The sequence below is a fragment of the Nipponia nippon genome, unplaced genomic scaffold (assembly GCF_047370975.1).
Source record: "Nipponia nippon isolate SJK-2023a ecotype South Korea unplaced genomic scaffold, ASM4737097v1 scaffold_1, whole genome shotgun sequence".
NCBI lineage: Eukaryota > Metazoa > Chordata > Aves > Pelecaniformes > Threskiornithidae > Nipponia > Nipponia nippon.
Genome location: NW_028262290.1, coordinates 64272364 through 64297363, shown reverse-complemented (window position 1 = coordinate 64297363; position 25000 = coordinate 64272364). Strand labels below are relative to the sequence as shown.

The window sequence follows — 25000 nt, the reverse complement described above, 5'->3', positions numbered from 1 at the left end:
CTCAACCCATTTGAAAAGCACAGCAGTTTTTAGGGGGAATGCTTGGGAATAGCTAGAAATAGTAAGTTTCCCTAGTTCTTTTTGTTAGTTAAGATAGCAGAAACTACCATTTCCAATGTGATAGTCTTATCTGTATTTCATTTATAAATTCAACTATGTTACAGTGTATATTCATATCTTTCCAGAGTAAATTACGGGAAATAACCATTTGTCTTCATTGTAGACACTTTTGTATGTATAGTAGAAAACAAACCTCTATTCAATAACTGCACAGAGGCACCATTAAAATCAAATTTACAGTAAACAGAACCTGCAGCTGGGGTAAAACACTAACTGTTAGTATTTTAATTATCAGCAAAGCTTTCGGAGGTCTAACATCTGCTCATAGCCAAATGACAGCAGCTGCTTGTGTACACTTAAAACAATGTGAAATTCTTCTATAAATATTAAAATGAATTGTATGTTGTGTGTTCGTTGTGGCTATATTCTTATTAAGCTGTTTAAGTATATAGGGTATTTTGAACTTCTTTCTTGTGGCAAATTTGTAAAGGGCTGACCTCTTCAAAAGAATGAGAGGCAAAGACAGCAAAAATTCTTGAGTCTGTAAATTGAAAATGTTTAGAGACAGTACCAGAGGTCACCCTCTGCCAAGACATTGCTAGTACATGCTAACAAAACATCAGCGGTAAGTTCTGATCATTGTGCACTATAGTAACTTCAAGGACAGGACTTCTCAGCATGCAAGTTGTCAGGAGTCTATGGGATGGGTTATATCACCAGCTAACGCTCATCTAATAAGTAAAGCAATTAATGTGCTGTCTTATCAGAAAAAAAAAAAATCTGTTTCAATATCCAAAGCATCAGTGGAGATGAGCATACTCTCTTTTGCAGACTTCATCAAAATCATACTGGAATGAGCCCTGATTCATATGATTAGAAGTAATAAACTGTCAGGAAGAAGGAGCTATGCTGGGCCAATATGAGATCAGTTAATTTTTCTAAAAAGGGTGAGCTTCATAACTTAATTTTGTAGCTTTTTATCTGGACACTGACATACAGTTGATATTTTCCTTTTTGTCTCTCACCTGCTTGGGAATATAGGAAAGAAACCTGAAGGAGTGACATACATCTGATCAAAGGGTAGAGGCTGGTGCAGTGAGAAGAGAGCATTACAACCAGTTTCAGAGGAAAACAAGGGGAGTTTTATGGTTTTAACTTGTATGGGTTTTCAGTGGAGAAAGATCTGTTTCTTTCCTTTTATAGCATCAAATGTAAAGCCAGTGGCTAATAATGTTTATATATTTTTGCAATAGATGTACAGCTGGAAAGGAGCACTACGATCATTTAGTCTGAAAGCTGTAGGTCATGCCAACCTGTGTTTTGAAAAAAAAAAACTTATTAGATGCTTCAGCCTTACATGTGTAACCACAACATAGGACGAACCTCCAGTACAGCTGTCCCCAAACTGGTACGTGGCATGAGACAAAGGTGAATTAATTATGAATGTGGTTCCTGAGCTTCTGACATCAGATTTCCCACGTCAAAAGTCAGTCTCAGTACAAGGGCTCCAACTACTGAGGAGGCAATAGGGCTGGTTATAGGTGATCCACTTACAGTGCAGAGCCTTTCCCTCTGCTGGCCCCTCACTCCTCCCGAGGCACTGACAGCATCAAGGCTTATCGTGCCTAAAATGACGATCGTTGGAAAAGATGCTGATTTTTCACCTCAGAGTGTCATAGGCTTAGCTGTAATGCTAGGATTACTTAGGAAGCGTGAAGCAGGCAAGGTATATGCTGATTCCGGGAGGTGGGATGGGAAGTAGAGGCTGGAGAGATGGGTAACCCTTTTATACTTTCAAGGGTCGAGCTTGTGACAAAGTCTTCTTTTCATGGTTCACCTCTGGTGAAGGATGGAACCAGCATGTTTCCAGCATACCTTCAAAGGAAGAGCTGTTCATATAATTGACCCTTCTGCTGACAGAAATATATCTTCCGTGCTACTGATAGAGTAGTACTTAAATGAGCTGTCTTCCACTTCCAGTGTTAGAAGGCACTAGGCTGTACGTAGATAAAACAAGACAGAAGACACCAAAGGTGGTGCTTTCTGAGCCATTGCTGAGCACTACCGACACAGGAATTGCTGAGAGGGTGTGTGTGCCATGGCTGCGCGGGAAGTGCAAAGTGAACGGTTGCACTGCAGCTCTGCCTAAGTGCTCAGAAGCTCCTTACTCGAGTTGCTTCCGCTCAGCTGCAAAGTTGTGCTTTCAAGATCTGAGTAATTCTTGTACAACTCTGTCGACAAAACTACCTCAATTGTTGGTTAGCTAGAGGTAGAAATCAACAGCTTTTAGATGGCAGACGGAGCTAATACTAAATTGGGAGGAAGTGTTAACACCGTTACAAAGAAAAACAGGATGTAACATAAGTAAATACAAAAACAACAATGCAAGATTCAACTTGTGCTACTGCATACTAGCACTTGTGGAGAAAGTAAATATGCAAAAATGACATTCAATGAGAGAGAAGTCCCTTGAGAACTGTAATGCTGAAGAAATTTAAAGAATGACAGTGTTCATCAAATTACATGCGAGTTTATGAAAATGTAAAACAGGAAAACAAAACAGGCCAAAGCAATTTTTAATTGCACATTCAAAGGCATGTCTGCTGCACATTTTTCTGGTACAGATACAACTGAATTATGTCTTGACCTCACCAGGGGAGAGATCTTGACTAAGGAATATTCAGAATAGTGAAACAAGAACGATTAGAAAGCTGACTTGCATGGAAATACTGAAGGTTTCAGTGCACATATTCTGGCTACATGTTCTGCAAATGCTGAAGAGGGAGGAAAATTTTTGTCCTTTTTGGATCAGCATAATCTGATTTTGATGAAACAGTAGAACATTCATGCCATACTGCGGGAAGACATTTGGACGTGGTGAGCAATGGAAAGCCAATTCAGCTACCTTGTCCGCTTCCAGGTGCCAGGGTGACGAAGCTCCCAGATGGAATAAATTGATGGCACAGTAGTTAGAATATGATTTAACTCAATTCATCACCATTTGTACTGCAAATCCGTACCATTTCCAGACAGTTCAGTGAAACATAGCATGTGATTCTGAGTAACTACTTAGTTAACTTTTGTAAACAACTCCATTCTGAACTAAAGTTCACCCAGGACCGTGGCGCCTTATGTCTAAAAAAGCCAAAGAATTTGCAATGACTGTCAATCAGATGAAGCATGAATCCCATTCAAATATGGACTAGTAAACAAACCCTGCCACTCTGTCAGGTCATTTCGTTAGCTCTTCTTATTTGTTCCTTCCTGAGACCCAATTTAGACTAGAAAAAGAGGGAATAATTTAAAACTTATTAGTGATCACATTTTTCTAATGTATTTTAAATGCCACTTAGCTCTTACTTCTGATAGCACTTGTTCAAAGATTTGTTATATATATCTGTCTACAACTGAAGCCAAATAATGCTTAAAAGCATGTAATTAAATGATGCCAAGTGGTTTAAAAACACCACGGTTCCTAGTATACTTGTCTGTAGCACGGTGCACAGTGCAGTGAACGCACTTCTTATTCTGCTGTTACATAGGACCCGCTACAGCATCGTTAGTGGTAACATAAGCGGACTCCAAGCACTTTTACTATTGCTGGAACTTAGTTCACATATTTCAGTGCAGTAGATAAAATTTCAGAGGAAGTTATGATCATTTTTGTGAAAGCGGTAAAGCTTGTGATACGCGACAAGACAGAGACCAGATAACACCCACACCAAAAAAAGCCAGAAGCCTGGAGGTAGATACCTGGAAGATGTGATTTTCAAAAACACTGAGAAACTAACAGCTCCTGCTGACACTTATGTTAAAGGGTTCTTATTTCAGCCACCATTTTTTTTTTAATACGTCTTACTCTTTTTCCAGCTAACGTAGTTTAGTGAAGTAACAGTTTCCTAACTTCTGGCACATAACAGACAAAACGCACAGGAGGACTCATCGTGGTCTGTCATTTCAAAGATGTGCAGATTAAAGAGCTTCTGAGCAGCCCATGGCATCACAGGTGGAAATAGCTGCTACGAGTCCCACGTAGGGCTTACTTGGGGATTTCGTAGCTATATCTTTTGGTATATGTTCCAGTGCTCCAAAACCCATTGAGGTTCACTATTTCTTTCAGTGTGTCTCCAAGTACCCTTAAAACATTATTCAGGTGCTTCTACTGAAACAAAAAGACTCTAAAGCTATTTGAATGATATTGTTTTCTTTATAAAAAGAAAATTCACATATTAAAATGTACACAGAACAAAAACTATATCAGTGCCTATATAAGTCCTGAAGGGCAAAGGAGTCCAGGAAGGCTGGACATTCTTCAAGAAGGAAAACTTAGAGGCGCAGGAGCAGGCCGTCCATATGTGCTGAAAGACGAGCTGGTGGGGGAGAAGACCGGCCTGGCTGAACAGAGAGCTTTGGCTGGAACTCAGGGAAAAAAAGAGAGGTTATGATCTTTGGAAGAAGGGGTAGGAAACTCAGGAGGACTACAAAGATGTCGTGAGGTTATGCAGGGAGAAAATTAGAAGGGCCAAAGCCCAACTAGAACTTAATCTGGCTACCGCCGTAAAAGACAACAAAAAAATGTTTCTATAAATACATTAGCAACAAAAGGAGGGCTAAGGAGAATCTCCATCCTTCATTGGATGTGGGGGGAAACACAGTGACAAAGGACAAGGAAAAGGCTGACGTACTTAATGCCTTCTTTACCTCGGTCTTTAATAGTCAGACCAGTTGCTCTCGGGGTACCCAGCCCCCTGAGCTGGAAGGCAGGGACGGGGAGCAGAATGAAGCCCCCATAATCCAAGGGGAAATGGTCAGTGACCTGCTACACCACTTAGACACACACAAATCTATGGGGCTGGATGGGATCCACCCAAGGGTCCTGAGGGAGCTGGCGGAGCTGCTCATCAGGCCACTTTCCATCATTTATCAGCAGTACTGGCTAACCGGGGAGGTCCCAGTTGACTGGAGGTTAGCAAATATGACACCCATCTACAAGAAGGGCCAGAAGGAAGATCCGAGGAACTACAGGCCTGTCAGCCTGACCTTGGTGCCAGGGAAGGTCATGGAGCAGATCATCCTGAGTGCCATCATGTGGCACGTACAGGACAACCAGGGGATGAGGCCCAGTCAGCATGGGTTTAGGAAAGGCAGGTCCTGCTTGACTCACCTGATCTCCTTCTGTGACAAGGTGACCTGTTTAGTGGATGAGGGAAAGGCTATGGATGTTGTCTACCTGGACTTCAGTAAGGCCTTTGACACCATTTCCCACAGCATTCTCCTGGAGAAACTGGCTGCTCATGGCTTGGACAGGCATACTCTTTGCTGAGTAAAAAACTGGGTGGATGGGCATGTCCAAAGAGTTCTGGTGAATGGAGTTAAATCCAGTTGGCGGCCGATCACAAGTGGTGTTCCCCAGGGCTCAGTATTGGGGCCAGTTCTGTTTTATGTCTTTCTCAATGATCTGGACAAGGGGATCGAGTGCAGCCTCAGTAAGTTTGCAGACGACACCAAGTTAGGCGCGAGTGTTGAGCTGCTGGAGGGTAGGAAGGCTCTACAACAAGGGATCTGGACAGGCTGGATCAATGGGCCAAGGCCAATTGGATGAGGTTCAACAAGGCTGAGTGCCGGGTCCTGCACTTGGGTCACACAACCCCATGCAAGGCTACAGGCTTGGGGAGGAGTGGCTGGAGAGCTGCCTGGCGGAAAAGGACCTGCGGGTGCCGGTCAACAGTCGGCTGAATATGAACCAGCAGTGTGCCCAGATGGCCAAGAAGGCCAATAGCATCCTGGCTTGTATGAGAGAGAGCGTGGCCAGCAGGACTAGGGAAGTGATCGTCCCCCTGTACTTGGCACTGGTGAGGCTGTGCCTCAAACACTCTGTTCAGTTTTGGGCCCCTCACTACAAGAAGGACATTGAGGTGCTGGAGTGCATCCAAAGCAGTGCAACAAAGCTGGTGAAGGGTCTAGAGAACAGGTCTTATGAGGAGTGGCTGAGGGAACTGGGGTTGTTTAGTTTGGAGATGAGGAGGCTGAGGGGAGACCTTATCACTCTTTATAACTACTTCAAAGGAGGTTGTAGTGAAGTGGGGGTTGGTCTCTTTTCCCAAGTAACAAGTGATAGGACAAGAGGAAATAGCCTCACGTTGTGTCAGGGCAGGTTTAGATTGGATATTAGGAAAAAATTCTTCACTGAAAGGGTAGTCAGGCACAGGAACAAGCTGCCCAGGGAAGTGGTTGAGTCTCCATCCCTGGAGGTATTTAAATGATGGGTAGAAGTGGTACTTGGGGACATGTTTTAGTGGTGGACTTGGCAGTGCTAGGTTAATGGTTGGACTTGATGATCTTAAAGGTCTTTTCCAACCTAAATGATTCTATGATTCTAAAAGAACAAGCTAAAAGTAGTCCAAAATTAATCTATTTCTTCTTCCACATGTTATTTTTTAGGGTCTCTTCCACAATAGAGTGAATTTTATACAAGATTTTTAGGTCTGTGTGCCTAAAGCTGATTTCCTCAATGCAGAATTAGGAAGCAAAATAAAATTGGCCTGCTTTCCACTAGTGCTAAGCACAAGAACATGCAAATGCAAAATGAACAGAACGCATTTAAAATCTAATGGCATATCTAATCATGTGCCTCTAAAACTGTATCTCCTGAATTGCTCACAATTAGTAATACATTTATCACTAAATAATACCATAAAATGAAAAAGCATTATTCTAACTTTTCAGGCAGAGAAGTGAAAAACAACAAAATGTGTGTTGCCAGGGTCACACAAGAATTCCAAGGTGTATTGAGTCCAGCTTTATGTCTCAATCACAGCATTATCATTTCTTAGAAGAGCCTATTGTCAACTCCAAGAGTTGAGGTACTCCATTTACCCACAGTGAAGAACGAGTCACATCATTGCAATTTTCCTGATAATGCCCTGTCAATGAATCAACCCCATGTTCATGAGCAGAGAGGAGTTCAGTGTCCACGTATCCTATAATGAGGCATGCCGGGCTGCAATCTCTGCTGAGATTGTCATAGGTGTCCACTGATACCATCTGCAATTACAGAGTTTTATGAGATGGAAACTGGTTCATTATGAAAAAGACTCAAGTCTACCAGCTCATTTCACAGATGTCAGATGGTAGACTTCCCGATCATCACGATTCCTGCACGTGCGTAAGAAGGGGCCTGTAGTTAGGCTTTTGGGAATTAAGCATATAGCTAATGCTAAGCATAGGCTTAAATGCTGTTCTAAGTTGGACCCTCTGTTAGCCCCAGCCTATGACATATTCAAAACAGGGACTTAGGTTCTTTAATTTCTGCTTTATAAGGGCCAGACCAGCACTGTTTGTTCCCAGAGGAAGGCAGTCACAAAGTTAGCTAAAAATCACTTTTGCCCCCAGCCAAATATATCTCTCTCAGACTGATTTCAGCCTGATTCTAACGAAGCAAAATGACTGTATAAACACGTTCAGAAGTATCAGCTGAATTCCATTTTGAATTGTCACCTATTCAAATAAATGAATAAAAACATTCCTTTTAAAAGGCTAAAGTACATTATGTATAACTATACATTTTTGTAGTTTTTAAAGAAGCTTTATCAAAAAACTTCTTTGTGACATTTAAGAAGAATGTGTACTGTGGAAAGTGTTGTTGATAAACCTTTCTTCTCACAGAGTAATGCCTCTCATACATACATGTTTTTGCACTCTTGGACAATGATATATACACACCTTCAAATCTGGTAACTATCAGCTTAAATAAACATCTTAATTTCAGACAACTCAGCCTATTCAAGAACACAGAAATTAAAGCCTAGGCACTGAAAGAAGTACAGATTTCTTCTGCAGCCATCAAGAAATGAAGCACTGTTTGCTATAATATAGTCCCCTCCACCCCTTCCAAAATGACCCCGTTTCTGTTGGAGGTGAACCTTGCTGCGTTTATTCATTCCCTTTTTAACAAGAGACCACAGAGAAATCCACGCTAAGGGAGTGTTTAGCAAGAGGACTTCAAATACTAAATGCAGGCCATAGCGCTGCTCCAAGCTCTGGGTGAACTTTGACACTCTGCAGACCGAATGGTAGGTGCTGATGACAACCTCTATCATCTGAAATATTAGGAAAGCTGCTTATCTGAGAGACTTCCTTTCTCCTCGTGCAACTGCCTCAAGTGGCAGTGACAGACACGCTCAAACCATGGTCTCTGGCCTTTCATATGTTCCTTTCACAGACCAGTTTCCATAACAAAGATATACTCCCTCTTGGTCAATTTATCACAACCTCCCCGAACACTTCCCCTCCCACACACGCACTTGGTATCCCCTCTGCCTCATCACGAAAAAACAGAACAAAAGCCCACTAACCGTACAGAAATTATATTGTAGATTTGTAGATTAATGGGCTGATTCTGGCATCTCAATTCAAATGGATTTACAACCACTGTGTTTAGCCCTGTGTGATTTCAAATAGAATTACTTCTGATGAATTTGAATGCAAATTCACAAAGCATTAAAACAAACCATGTTTAAACTCGTTGGTTCATCAGATGCAAATATCGTGCATTAAGCAGGGAATACCCATTCATGAAAATAATGAAAACTGACATCAATATAATAAAATCATTACAGGTTTATGGATTCTGGGACTTAAACAAGCCATACCCTTGCTTCTCCTAACTGATTAAATGCTTCTTTGCAGTTTGTGTTTGATCTGCAATTCAAAACCAAATTAGTTTAGTCTTTGAGCCCAGAACCTTGGAAAATTGCTAGGAGGTTCTACCTCGGATTCGTCTGGGGAGAAGGGCCGGGTAAGGAGAGGGAACCGTGGGGGCAGGGAAGCTAGCAGCGCAGTTGAGAACAGACAGCACAGGAGAGGAAGCAGTCAGATAAATCGAGGCTTACAGACTCTACCGGCAAGCATTCATAAAACCACCACGTGAATAGTATTGTGCAGAACAAAAGGCAATGATGATAAAATTGGGCACTTTTGTTTTATAAAGCTGGCACAGATGGGTCTGTCACACCATGTGCTTCATTTTCATGAAACCTCAACCACCTCCACTTTGCATCATGTTTGTAGACAAGGGGTTTAAGTGCAGTAGGGCAATGGATTGCCAATTATTCCTGGGATTGTCCCATGGCAAGCAAGCAAAAATGAATGCAGCCATGTTCTAGCTGATAAAGTAGATCTCTGGAGTTGCATTTAAACAGTGTATATAGTGTGGGTCTTTCATTAATCCCCCTTGTCTAATTATCATGAACAAGTTTTCATTTTCAGTTAGATGACAACAGCCTAGCTCAAAAGTTTCCAGTAAAATCTTTGTATCTAGACATTAAATTCTTCTCATAATGATGAGATTTAAAACAGCAAAACATTCCTCACTGAGGCATGTAATGCTGATAATGCACTATTTTGCTACACAATCTACGCAGTATAAAAAGTTCTTTGCTGCATCATGATCTGCTCCCATTTGTGTATAAATAGCGCTTGCAATAAAAGAAAATGTAACACCGATTTTACTTAAATAACAGCTCCAAAAGAGGTTGGGAAATAATGTAGCTAACACACAACAAAAAAATTAAGGGCAACTGCAATAGCTCTTTCTCAAAATCATTTTGTTTCTTTTTTTTAAAATCCATTTACACCAACATTAAGTATTTTAAACCAAAATAGTTAGAGATTTATATGTTGGGATGGTTTGAGGGCAATTCAGTTTGTAGAGTTCAGGTACCACCTAAATATGCAGCAAACAGCAGAAAGCCCAACCCTCTCCATAACTTTAACCAGTCAGCCCAGGAAAGCTCCTGCTTCTGAGGACAGAGATGCATGAGTGAAAAGATCTAACTAGCTGTGAAATCCTTAAGATCTACATTTTGAAATGTGAATGCCTTGAATTAGACACTCAAATCTGTATTCAAAAGACCATTAGGCATTTCTATGAGGTAACATGCAGCACCACAATGTAGCTGACACTGGGCCACAGGGGATTTGAGAAGCCTGGCTGTTCTAGCCTCGCAGCAATCCAGTACCCACTGTCTCCATCAGCTTTTATAAACCCTTACCTGGCCCGCAGATCAAGGGCTTCCATTCCTATGACAGCCCTGCAATTTGTATCTATGGCTTCGTTACCTCCAGTGCACAGCACATGGAAGAATACTGGTCAGAGGATAAGAGTAAAATCGTAGCCCCATTCAGGACATGGACAAAATTCCCACTGATTAACAACATGATTAATACAATTTTGGATTAAAACAAAACAACAAAAAAATCTGGATTCTGCTCATTCCTCATCATTTCATGCCAGTGCTCTGAGATCCATCCTGGCTTCCAGCTGGTATTAAGATGCCGGTTAAAAGCTATCTAGTCCTGAATCGCCTGGGACAGTCACTACATTTAACTCTGTTGCTCTTCCCACACCCTTTTTCATGAGCGCAATCAACAGAAGTATTTGGGATGGACTCGTTTTGTTACAAAGTGAGAGAAATGTCTGTCACATTTTCTTATGAATTCTGAAACTGGTCCTGAAACTAGACTCAAATAGTTTCTGATTACAGATATTTTCTGTGAACCATGAGGCAGATGAGGACTTGTTTTTTCCCCATGACCTATGGGCTAAGTTCTTGAGTGCTGCTGAGAAGCTGCTGTAGCATTAATTGAAATTTGTACTGGTTGAAGTGATATATCACGAAACCTTGGCTTTAAGAATTGCTGAATACCAGATGAAACTCGACTTCTCAGTGCTACATGCATCTTCTGTTTTTTTTTTTCACTGTATGAATGTGGGAGAAACACAATACTCAAGCATAAACGACCACCTTAATCTGCATTAGAATGAGATGTACGGGCATGTAGTAAGTGCCAATCTGAGCACTCAGATGTGGAATTAGGACTTCGTATATAGGCACTTATTTTAGAAAGTGGATCTCAGAGGATATATAGGGTTGCCCACTTAGCTTGGAAAACCCTGCTCCAGTTTTAAAAGCTACTTGTCACTGCAGAGCAATTTTGAAGCAAAGTGGTATGTTTGGTGGCCTCATTTGCATGACAATACCCAGAATGCTCTCCTAACTCACAGCTATTTCATGGAAGGGCTGATGCATTCAAGCTTTGAGAATAAACCCAAATCATGTGGGTGTACCAGTGCATATAATTTTAATACTTCCCCCCCGCAATCCATGTGCAAAGGTAGAACTATTAAAGTGGGTAATCATTATAGGTAACCGAACTAACCTGTTCATCATCAACATTTACTAGAAATCAAAACTACAAATGGTAGTTTGGCAAGTCTTTAACACATTCATTGATTAGCTGATCATCTGGTACCCATGTGTATATGTTTTAAGTGTTGACATGAGTTACTAAGGTTTCTGTGAAGAGCTGTCCCAATATACTAACAATTAGAAAAACTAAACAACTTACAACAAAAAGCACAGATATAGAATCATCAAGATGGACTTTGCTTGTCTCCTGCACTTCTCTCCTCCTCTCTCACAGCTTGCTACACAAAATAAATGCACTACATTGACTTACACCGCAGCACAGAATATCACAGTCTGCTCTATTGTGTGGATTTCACTGCTGAGAAGCTGTAACGCTAATTGTCAGTTTCCCACGATCAAAGTAATTTGGTTAAATAATTGGTTTACATTTACTATATTTTATTTGCCTCACAAAAATAAATGTTATAACAAAAGATCATCTGAAGAGGAGGGAATGCTATGGTGATAACACCAATATGGTGCCAACATATGGAGAAATATGTGTGTTTTGTGCTTGTAAACAATGACATGAAGCTTCAGCTGTTTAGAGAACGAAGCTTTACACCTGAGTTAATATTATGATATGTGCATTCTGGTGTGTGTGCGTACAAGGGGTGAAATTCTTATGCTATTGGATTTTGGCACTGAAATTAAAGAATACTGTTGTAAATGCTGATTAACTGGTGATCATTTATAACTTATTCTTGATAGGTGATAAATGATGGCATTTCTTCTTTTCTTCAGTTACATGAAGTCTGCACTCACAAGTGAAACAATGGCTTTTCTACACCTAAAATCAGGTTGATTACATCATGACAACCCTTCAAGCCATTCTTGGCTTTTCAGACGTTTTTCTCTTTTTTATTTTATATAATATGTGGATTTGACCACAATTTTTATAGCTCCTCCCCAGATGCAGAAAGGGAACACAGTAACTAAGTGCCTGCAGCAGTCGACAGAAGCTGTTTCCTTCAACCTCCTTCTAGACTACCAGGCGTGAAGAACAGCTGAAACATTTTCCTTCAGCCACCAGAGTGGCTCTTTTTCCAAATGTCGTTAGAACAGCTACATTCAGAATAGCCTGCCACCAGAGTTCCTTCAAAATTCTGCCAGAATGGCTTAAACTCAAAAGTAATTAAAAGCCTCTGAAAAACTCATAAGTCACGGGAGTGGCATAACACCCATTAATTACAGTGCTCAGTGATGTCACACCTGTGACTTATTAGAGGCTATCCTGAAGTGGGTTCAGAGCTGCTGTTCATAATTTATAATGGTATTTTGAAGGCCGCCTATTGAAAAGCAGTATCTAATTGAAATGGTACATATTTAATAATAGCTGATCGCATCATATAAAGACTAATACGGTGGCTTTCACTGTAAAACTCTTGCAGAAGAACACAGGTTTAAATACCACACGCACCACCACGAAATGGTGCACCTGCAGTGGGCCCGTGACCCTGTGATAACTCTGATCTAGTTTGACTGTAGCTCTGTTAACTTCAATCAACAGTGAACTCTAAGAAGGACAGAAAAAGAACTTCAAAGGACAATGTGATTGCTGTTTTTTCCAGTGGGTCCTGATGTTGACTAATTTTTAATATGTTAATACTATTACTGGAATCAGAAGGTCTACATACTTCTGCTTAATTATGCTTGGCTGTACTTGCAGGATTTAAAGACTTGTAAGGAAAGAAAATCCTGACCAGGTTACCTGAAATAAACAGGGGTACGTTTATTTCCATCAGTCCCCAGATGTTATTTTTGCTAGAATATAGGACACATTGTCTACAGAACATTAAATTAAATTATATAGAACAATACTAAATTTTATGAATTTGCAGTAAAACTTGTCTGTATTTGATAGTCATTTACAGAAAAAAATATTGCAATGTTTCTGCAACAGATTAAAACCTGCAAATTGCTTTCTTCCTTTGTCTGTTTTGAGTTTAAATGGAAACAAACCTTACAGTACAGAATTGGCTTAAGGTCACCTGTCTACAAGAGATTACTGTGTAGTTCCTTTTATATTTTCCCCCCTACTAGTTTGAGGGACAAAAGGGCAGCAGTACCCTAAGGGCTTTTTCAAATAACCTCTTTAGCAAATAAAGTCATACCCTATGTATAGAGGCCATTTCATCCCAGTCCCATGGGCTGCCTGTAGGGTAAAATACTGAATTTTTCTGGCATATGTCAGTGAATGTGAAAAAGAGGACCACGACTTACAGAAAGTTAAAGGCTGAATGAAAGAATGTGAATTTCCTTAATGCATTAATTTAAAACATTGTATATCGAAGCTGAAAACATCAGCTATAAGCATCTCGGAGAAACACTGGAATGCATTTATGTGAACCACACAGAGATTCACATACCAACAACTGATTTACTATGGCTTGAAAACGCAACAGATTCAGCTTATCTGAAATCTCAAACAAACAAACAAACAAACAAATATATTTTCTCCGGGGAAAATAAATAAAACGAAATTGGGCCTTTTCTTTATGGATGTAATCTTATGACTGTATCACCGTAACATTACCATAAACATCTCTGAAATCAACTGTCAAGAAGGAATCTGTTATGCTTATATAAATTACTATTATTGTTGTTGTTATTGCTGCACTTGCTGCACCCCACTTCTGTAATTGGTTAAAAGATAATGTGCAAAACCCCAAACTTTCAAGTATTCATAAGGTATAAAATAATGGTTTTAAAACAAATGATTTGACAGCTGCAAATGCAGGATAACACCTAGTTACATTATAGAAACAGTGTGGATAATTACTTTTTTCAAAAGGAAAGACTCCATGGACCACAGTCCTGTCTGAATTTCCCTGCAGCTCAGATAATGTGCAGTAATACAAATCCTGTTGTCACCTCAACCTAAGTCTTTTTATCATCTATACATCAGTAAGAATGATGAGAGACGTCCCATGATTCTAACAGTCTTCCTTTGAAGGATCCACACGTTAATTACTGCACTAATTATGGTTTTTGAATAACCAAATGAAGTAAGCAGTCTATGGGAGGTACAGGCATAAACCTAAGACTGAGAAAATACTAGTTACTGAAGTCATCAGTGTAAACTGACACATGGAACATGCTTAAAAGAAGTAGAAGAAGTAGATTTTAAAAGACAAGCATCTTCAATAATTAGGGTTCCATACAGGAAAAAGAAATGTTATTTCTTAATGGCAAGTGCATTTAAACTGTTATCTAAAGATCTGAAGGTAAGCCTGCTTAATTCACTGCTTCTTCTTTTGTTATTAGGAAAACATAATTGTTCCAAATAATTAGCACTAGAGTACATCACAAGCTGACAACAAAATTATAGAAATCTTCATATTCAGATCCGTCTAGCTGGCTATTAGGAACAGTTTCTGATCATAACCCATTAGTTGAAGTGCTGTGAGTTCTTGATTGCCACCAAATAACCTCAGATATCTGCCTAAGTTAACAGCCTCTATTTATTCAGACTTTTCTTGACAGTAAAAATTGCTTACGATTTTTACAGCTGCCACACAAAAGAACAGTATCGGATGTGCGCACTTGGAAGATTAGGTGATAAAATAATTGAAATGTGGATTTTAGACAAAATTTTAACTCCTAACTTTCTAAATGAAAAACAGCTACGGGATTTCAGTCTGCTGCAATGGTATATTGGCTTTCCTGTTTATTAAAAATTAGAACGAACACATTCCAAATCTTTCTAGTTGTGATGTCCGTGCTAATTAAAATAAGATTTGTTTGAGGTGAGTTTTTTTGGCATAATAGCCCTACTCTGTCCTTTTTTTCCATTGAAGACCGACTAATCAACAGCTAAAGACTTCTCTGTATTTTAAAGCTCAACCCTTTTTTTTTTTTGGTACTTCCTTGTGAATAATGCCAGGACATAAACGGCTGTTAATTCATTTCTTAAACGGCTAACAGCAAAAGCTACCAGAAAGTGTGGCATATTTTTAAAAGACACTGACAAATGAATCTTCTGACAGAAATCACTGTTGTAACTCCAAAAGGAAAAAAAAAACCAAACAACAAAACCCCACATACACACGGTGAGAAGGGAAGCCTACTCTCTTAGTTACTTACCCAGCTTCAGTGAGTGGATTATTGATAATGTAATACAGACAAAATGAAAACTTGTTTAAATTTCCAGTCTAATACTTTAGTTATCTGTAATGCTATTTGAAGCTGCTTTCAAAATGTTTTTTTGTGATAATAGCTTGGTTTATAAACCTACAAAGCTTTATGTCAAATCCCATGAGGGATAACTTTGATTACTAGAGTAATTAATGATGCTGGATAGTAATATGGATTTTCTGTTAAGATTTGAGTTTGAAGTTAATTAGTCTCCACATTATGATTTGCTGATTAATTACAGATATTTAGTTATAAAGAGAGATGTTAATTATTAATCTAAAAAATCATCTAGTGTAATTAACTAAAACTTTGACGTCAGTCATCACTCTCCTTGTATGTAACTTCCAAGGTGCCAATTCTACGGAGGGAGGCACAGGCCTTCACCAAAAGGTAAAAAAATCCTTCTGCTATCTTTTTTGTGTATATAGTATAGTGAAGAAATTTTACTCTTAATTTGTCAGGTCAAGCCACCCACTTTGAAGCAGGACAGTAACTTAATTCTCGTCGAAGTACTGATCTTTCATCGCTTATTCTTACAATGTGCCTCATCTTATCACAGAAAAAAATGTGCTATAAAAGAAATCCCACTATGAGCCTTAACTGGGTGTACTCTTGAAATCATGTCTTAACCTCAGAGCTGTGATGTTCTTTTGACTGATGGGCTTTGTCAGTTCCCATGTTAAACTCTGGAATGAGCTTCAGCGTTGCTACAGATATCTGTATTTTCCAGCAGCAGCAGCAGCAGCAGCAGCAGCAGCGCCCTTTAGCAATGCCAAGAAAATATTAGAGCAAAACTACTGATTAATGTAATAACTCGGTTAGAATTTGAAATCACCTTTTGTTTAAAAAGAAACCCCACCTTATCTCCCAGCCCCCCCCCCCCGCTTCCTTCTCATCTGCAAGGAACAAATCTTACTGTTACTGTAAAGGGGAGGGGAATGCCATTAAGAAAAAGGGTTAAACCAAAAAGCATCAGCAGCACACCAATGTCCTGGAATTTACCCTAGTAACACAGACTCTGAACAGGGATCTGTTTACATTATCTCTAGATCATCTTGACAATATTTATTCTCTATTTACCTAAATGAGGCAATATGATGATATTTATTGCTCAGAATGGCTAAATATAGACTTTTCCTGAGCACTCAGTACCATAGTGGGAGGTTTTGCTCTAATCTACATCTTTAAACTGACAAGCTGGAGCATTCCTAATGAATGCCTCTTTTCATCTGGATGTCTGTGTGTATTTGACAGTATAAATATTTAGCAATATCGGAGTCAGCTTGTGATTTTACCCAGATGGACTGATTGATGCCTTGGCTTGACGTTGCCAAAGACAATCCGTGTAGTTATATAAGCAATTTCCCTCTTACTTCCTAAGAAGCAATTAGGTGGCCAAAGGCAGCAACCCAAAAATAGTGAGAATACTTCTGGTATCAGCTGACAACTCTGAGGGATAAATAAAATATGGTACTTAAATTATTACCACTTTACTTTCATGAATCATGGGATTAAAGCTTTCACTTCTAAAGTACATATAAATTGCAGGGTTTCTTATGTCTGTAATTTGCAAGAATCTAAGTTAAAATACCAGCTAATCAGTCAACTCACATTCACCTTGGGAAAAGTACCACCCTTCCTTGTCATTTTTGTAAATTGCATGCCTAAGCACCAATGTTATTTTCAGGGGGAAAAAAAGCTTGTTGTCAATAACATATATTGCAGTCTAGTTAAAACAACATTTGTTAAGGTTTAATCGCAAATGTAATCTGCCTTTAAAGTTTAGACAGAACGCTCAGGGAAATTCAAGGGACAGATAATAAATCATTTTCTCCTATCTTGGGTGTGAACAAGGTAGGCTGGAGTCTTGCAGGTGTGCTGCCTTTTTCTCCTACATGTTGCAGACTGTTGCTGGGTTTTTCCAGAAACCATTCAAAAATACAGGGACCCAGAAGCTGAGAAAGAAGGAATTTTTGTGCTATCTGACTTTCGAGCTACATAAGCTGCGCTTTTCATATCGTTAAATATTCCCAATCATTTTATTCTGTTTGTATCTTGGGCGTACACATTGTAATTCATAATGTGTCTGCATAACAAATTGCAGCATCGAGAAGTTTTAGCTAAATTTCATGCACACACACGTATAAAAATACGTGAATACAAAAAAAAATTCCTGGATACTGAATGTCGGCTTTACATTAGCGATGCACTGTTTGTCCGTGTCGGTTTTACATGGTGTAAGATGCCCGCAATGATTATGTCATGTGCTCTTACGCATGTTAGTGCTGGGGGGGGAAACAACAGTCACACATTATTTTTGGCAACAGTAAAATTCACGTCTCAGCTATGTTGTCGATTCCGCTCCCCTCCCCAAACACCTTTCGTTTCTTTGTTTTCTATTAACTCATCCCAGTCTTTGTATAACCCATGCAATAACCCAGGAGAAAGGGCAAGGAAGACATTATTCTTCTTGACACTAATACCTATAGATCCTGTTCTGCAGTGATACCTCTCCCTATCACAAAGTATCTCAGCTAACGGAATTCTCCAAACTCAAGAGCTGGCATCGTTAATATATTCCACAGGCAAGTGGGACACAATGCCCACCAGTAATCAGACACACACAACAAGGCTTCTTGGGGACGGACTGTCTGCTTGTAAAGTACAGGAGCTTTAAGAGCAGGACGCATCGGCTACAGCACATTCTTCTGAAAGGCAGACTCTGACTTACCTGTTTTATTATTATTCTGTGACTGGCTAGGTGCCAAATAAAAATAAATGTATGCTGTTTCGTATTTATTGGATTTGATTAGTAATAAATTTGTTATTGACCAGATCCAGAGTGCGAAGGCCTGAGGCACAATCCAATGGTCTCTACTCACTTGATCATTACACCCTGCACTTTCAATCAAGCTGCATTGAATTGCGCTACTCTGTGTTTTGCTTCTGAATTGTCTGCTTAGAGAATGGAGGGTGGGGGATGGAGGGAAAGTTGATGTTTTCTAGTGAGAAAATTAGGAAAGAAAGGGAAGGCTGTCCCTTTAAACTGGAAGATAACTACAGCACAATACCAAAAGAAATCTGGTGATAGAGTGCACCGTACGTGGTACAATCCATTGCACAGGTTGACGTGAGAAATGACTAGGTCTGATAAGGCAAAGTTTAGAATAAACTGCATTGTTTTACAAAATATGTCATCGGGAAAAATGCATTAACTCTAATCAGCCAAAATGGTGTGATTCATTGCTTAATTTCAGGGTACCAGGCTATAAATTACATCAGGCCTGCCACAACTAATTTTTGCAGTGGCATACTAGATGAAAAATGAAATGTCCAAGTGGCTACAAGTGAAAAGCTTCCATCTTTCTTCCACAGCTGAATATTACTTACTGTAATGATGTATAATAGCCTGCAACTACACTTAACCTGTGCATTAAATGGCAGCACAAACTGTTTACCTAGAGTTATGAAGAAGAAAACAGCAAATCAAGCAAAGGAATCTAGAGTGTGTACATTAACCTCCCACATGCCAACATAATTGTTCCCTACAGATGATGTATAACACTGACTCCAAATCATACTTATTTTTTTTTCATTACACATAATAGCTTATGCTTCAAGTATCAAAAGTGTCAAAGCATGTGTGATAAATTGATGCCAAAATGTACCTAATTAATAAGTCTGATGATGTTTAGATTAAAACAGATGTTGGTTGTGTTGTTAACGGAACAGCAGCTAATAAAAATAATTGCAACCTATATGCCTAAAAACTGCAGGTATTATTAAAGAGAACAACAAAACCATGTCATATCTGAACAGTACAAAATGGTTAGTAAGCTTTTTTGGGTGAAAATGTTCTTTTATGTACAAATACCTAACAACAGATCAAAGCAATTAATCAGATCAGCAGTATTAACAACTACCCCTTCTTTAAAATCCGTAGCTAGGCTTCACACGGAGTTCACTTTTACCAGTGATACTCTGTGCACAACAAAAAATACTGTAAAGCCTACTGGCTATTATTCACTTACAATAAATAGGGTAAATTCTTTGTTGATTGGGGGGGAGATAATGAGCTCCAGAAAGTTTCTGAATGCGATGAAGTAATCCATGTTTACTACAAGTATTGTGTAGATACTATTGATTTTAACAGTTCAAATTCCACCAAAAATAAACTAGGAAAAACACAATATTTTAAAACTAACTTTAAACTATACATTAAATATAATAATATTTAAAAACTTGTTTTTTTCCCCTGATGGAAAATAACTGCTCATCACTTTGCTTCCTTTAAAAATACAGCGTCAAAGGAGAATCAATTGACGGAAAACCTGATGACAAAAAATTCTGTTGGTCTGAAGCAAGTTTTGGAGAATCTGATTAGGTCTCATGCTGCAATACTAGGTATTCCATTTTTGCCAAAGGGCCAGCTATTATTATTAACATCATTTGTCTGAATCATTACTCTGCACCTTGGTTCAGCAAACACTATGAAGATGGCATGGTAATAAATGACCGCAGGATTCTTTCCTGCTTCGGCCTGTTTTTATCTGCCACCTCTCTACCGTCAGCTCCATCTTTCTGAACCTCTCTGAATCCCCAAAAGGGACGGGGCATCTATTTGTTTTCCACTAGGTTACCACTCTGTCTATTGTTGTTTGCACTAAAGGGTACGAATTCAATTCATTCTTGTGACATAAAAGCACTGATACAGTAAATTTTTTGCCCAAGAGAAAACACAAACAAAGTTGCTGAATATGGGCTAAGATGTGAAGCACTCGTATGTACATGAAGGAGCTTTCCGAGACAGTCTTCCTCACTGAATATTGTTTTTTCTCCACCACAATCTAGACAATCACATTAGAGCATTTTAAACTTACGCTAACCTTGCCAAATTGGTACCTCTTGCAAAACAGTGACTGCGTAGGAGGGGTTAAGTAATATATCCTGTCATACCTATAAGCAAGAGAAGAAACAAAGGACTGGGAGGTAAAGCAGCCAATTGGTAGCTACAAGATTAAGTAAGCCAGGGCTTCTGTGATAATAAGGGTTAGTGGGAACGGCACATGAGAACAGAGGAAAATAACAAATAACCAAGGAGAAAAGACTTAAAAACAGTTAAATAAAAAAATTGGAATGAGAGAGAACTACAGGGCATTAACCTTATTTTTCTGCATGCTGAAATTCATATAAATTACTTTACCTTTATTCCTACCTAAACATGGCAAAAAATAATGAATCTGCCATCTAAATGAATCGATCAAAACTGAACAGACCAGGGATGTCTGATACTCCACGCTGCAAAATAAAACCAAAACCTTTCAGAGATGTAATGGATGTCTTTTTTTTAAAATAATAAACCATGCATATTTTCCTCTTTAGCGACAAGAAGTATTAAGTCTTGGAAAACACCATATCAGGACCAGACAGCTCTTCAAGATTTCCCAATTACAAACATCTAGTCTGAGATTCCATCCTTTTGTAATACCATAAGGCAGATTTTATGTGATGACCATTCAAAAAAGTAAATTTCCATGTCCCAATATATGTAAACATATCAGGCTCTGAGGGAATTTAAGTCATGTAAATGCAGTAATAAAGCATACTTAGCATTGGCTTTTCACGGCCAAGGGCATCTTGTTTTCCCAAATACACTGTTAAAAAGTGCCAAACTTAGTAAATCCTACAGAAAATAGCCAAGTACTTTCTTGTCCGAGTCCTACAGAATGCTTAAAAATAACACTCCTAAATCTGAAATGCTATAACTGTTTACAAAACCTGTAAGGTTGTGTTATACACGACTTTTTTCACTATCAAAATGCTTTACATTCCTGCCAGAAGTTAAGAAGTTATCACTTGAAAATCACTGGCTAATCTAGCTTGTGCTAAGATGGATTTTTAATGAAAGCTTAATGAATGATAAATACTTGTTTCTTGATAAATGTTTAATTATGCCAATAATTACCAACTGCTGAAAACTACTGTTGTGTTAATAATGGCATTTTAGTACACAAGCAGTTTCATGAGTCATGATGCTGTTAAAGATCAGAATTCCATCTGTCTAATGCAAACTAGCAAAACAAAAGAAAAGTCTAATTAATATTTTGATGCATTTTCCCTATACACTTTAAAACTGATGTCCTTTTGTGAAAGAATAAATTTACTTGCTCCCTTTTTGAGAGAAAAAATAAATGTCTCAGAGCCATTACATTATTAATCATTACTACTATCTGAACCTAAAAACTGAAAGAGAAGAAGAAATCAAGCCAGATGTAGCATATGTATGAATGCTTTTTGTTTACTTTTTTGGAGGAGGAGAGAATGAGCCATTACGGTGATGATAAGACTGAGTTTTCACCCGAAGTACTTACAATCATTTAGGTACCACACTACTTTTGTTGCATTAATCTGCAGAGTTATCTAGGACTATTGCCTTGATGTCAAAAAGCCAGCAGACTGCAACCCTCACCTCTTAGAAGTGAGGGGCCAAGAAACATCAAATTGTCATAGCGCCCTCCAATGGGGCCAGATAAAATGGAGATCTTGGAAGTGCAAAGAAAGTAACAATATAGATATGTAATAAATCAGGACAAAGTAAAAAGAGAGAAGAATATTGCTGCGAAAAATAATGGGACATCAAGGAGACTTTCACCGACTTATTTGTTCCAGGATTCCTCTTAGTCTGAAAATATTTCCCATATTTGTTGTGCTCACGGTACTTATTTCTGCTCTGCCTCTTACATAATTGCCACAATACCTGTGGGCGGCCTACCCACGCATCCTGGCAATGTGTTAACCCATTGGGCATGCCGCAGCGTGTGAGAACCTAAAGGCGTGCTCTGGTCGTCCCTCAGAGTGCAACTGTAGGCTTGCAATCTGTGCAGCATGCAAGTCTGGTCTTGAAGATGGCCTTGGAACTGCCCTTCGTATAAAGTTCTATAGGCGTGATCCAAACCCCACTGAAATCAGTAAAAAGATTTCCCATGGACTGCCATGACTTTTCAATCAGGCCCTGTCTAAAATGCTAGGGCTACATCCATTATATAGTCAACAGGTGTAAATTCATTGTAGGCATACTGATTTGTAAGGAAGTACTCCAACGTATGTCTGCTGAGATCTCACTTACTATTAACATATTGTTGAACAGACACTTTAATACAACAAAACTACCTTCGCTTGTGAGATTCAAAATAGGAATACAGGATCATACTGTTCTATGAAATGGTACATTAAAAAATGTATTTATTGGGGTGAAAATTAAGCTTTTAATGATTGAAATACAACTTCTTCCCTCCATCAACTCCAACGTTACCATGTATTTTGCATCAGGATATTTAAAAGGAGTTTCTCATTCTTAAAAATGTTGAGTTTGCATTCTTAAAAATATTGAGGTTTTCTTTCTTTTTGAATGTATTTAAAATTTCAATTTAAATGGATCTTTGCTTTTCACGGCAAAGACTGGATGGAGCATTACGAAACTTTTATTCGGTAATCTTGTACCTCATGTGGGTTCAACTAGGGGATCACATAAATTGTTTCCATTTCATCTAAATTGTTTCCATTCAACATCTACAACTCAATGACACACATTTGTTTCCTACACAAATGCAATGTATTTTTTGAGATGGTACTCTTCTTATTTAACATTTATGTAATCTTTACTGTGCATCAGAATGTATTGGAGGACTTTGACCTCCACTTGGGTACCTTACAGAATACTTTGATTCTGAAACTGTTCTTGTAGTTTTGAGAATTGCCCAATGTCTTTGATTTATTTTTCAGTATGTTTTCTGCAGACTGGCAGTAGTTCATACAAAAAGGTAGTTAACCGCATAAGCAGGCAATAAGCCCAAATACTGAACCAAACAAACATATTCATGAAATATCAGAAAGGAGCCTTTGTTGCTGGAGAGAGAGGGATGCTGCTATGGATTGGCACAGTGAACGTGTTAGCATCCATATAGCATCTGCAACGCAATGCAGGAGTCAGTGCAGTGAAACAGAAAACAACGCCCATCCTGACAAATGGCTAGTGGCTAATAAGATTTCTTCCATAAGATAACTTAAAAGAGTGAAGTACAAATGCAAAGGTATACTCAAACGTATACTGACAACTTTTCTGCAGTTGAATCATAGTGGGCTATTGTTCTAAGTTTATAAAAAGTACCTTGATTGTACAGCAATATATGATATTGTCAGTTATAGCCTTTTTGATGCTGTCATACCGTGTTCTGTAACACTTGAAATCTAAAGGCAATAATTTACAGCTATCATCCTCCTCAATATTCTCTATTTTAAATAGATGCAAAACCCATGCATCTCCTAATTGCTACAGGAAATTTTACACACCCCAACTAATCAAAACCATAAGGAAGCTGGCCATTTCAACTGAGTCAAAATGTTCCCCAGACCCATGAGGGGGGACAGATTCCAGTCCCGTATGACAGTGGGACAGGCAAGTCATTCCTAAATCCCACCGATTTCAGGAAAAGGGGCTGCTTTGCTCCTCATAGGTCCTTCTGATAGACAGTAGAACGGATCAGTTAACCTCGCCCAAAAGCATTATCATAAATTATAAAAAAATTTACTTTCTTAGTGAAGGAATACTGCAATTTGCAACCCACACAGTTTTAAAATACAGCCCAGTTCTGAGTAACTTGTCTATGAAACTTTCATTCCATTGTAATCTACAGTGGAGTTTATATTAAAAATGCTGCTTACAAAAATCAAATATCTGTCAATCCCATTGCCCCCAGCCTTCATCCTCTATTTCAAATTCTTTGCAAACATTACTTCTCTTGAAGCCAACAAACATAAAATATTTCATCCTGAATATCTCAGAAACAATTAAATACATGCTGTGTTAATAATAATATTTTACTTTTCTGTGCTTTTAGGGCTTGGTAATGTACCGGTAAAAGCTGCCTGTGCCTACAGTTGCTCTCATTACAGCTGGACTGGGTGGAGCTATGCTGACTGGAGCTGAAAGGTGGAAGATTTATCCTAAAAATACATGGTAGAGACAGCCATATATTAAAGTTTCCCTCCACGTAAATGGAATGTCACTCTTCTATAACTACAGTCCACTATGATAATCCTCTTGGAATGCATTAATTATCATCCACCAGATAAGTGTCAAAAGCTACGTTCCTAAAGGATTATCAATTCCCACCCAATTTCTACTGCAGCTGAATAAGGAAGAAGAAAAGTTAGTGGAAAAAGAAGAAGCATCAAGAAGCTCTTAGTCTTCCCACAGTTATTCTCTACTTAGAATGAAAATACGGCCTTTTGAAACAGCTCAGCTATTCACATAGCTTTCATCAGAACTGCACAAGTAGAGGAGAGGCAGTGACATGGTATCTGTGTTAAAATAGGAAAGATTTTGTCCTGTAGATTCTTTTATTACATAGCGACATTCTCCTTAGAAGTATCGGGAAAAAGAAAGAAAACTTTTCACTGCTAGAAAGCTTCAATAAAGACCTCAAAAACATAAAATAACAGCCTTTCTTCTTCAACTTAAGGGATTTTTAACCATTACACCAAATGATTTTCTA

General features: G+C 38.8%; 1 protein-coding gene across 3 annotated transcripts in view; it reads right to left on the bottom strand.

Annotated features, from left to right (window-relative positions):
- ZNF407 (zinc finger protein 407) overlaps window positions 1-25000 on the bottom strand; it is a 352038-nt gene that overhangs the window by 10905 nt on the left and 316133 nt on the right. Inside the window, exon 9 of one of the 3 annotated variants that reach the window (XM_087757724.1) lies at window positions 5486-5518. The exons of the other annotated variants lie outside the window; for them this stretch is intronic. Coding sequence (XP_087613850.1) covers window positions 5511-5518 — 8 coding nt within the window. The 3' untranslated portion in view covers window positions 5486-5510. Of the gene's footprint in view, window positions 1-5485; window positions 5519-25000 lie in introns of those variants that run through there. 3 annotated transcript variants of the gene reach the window in all.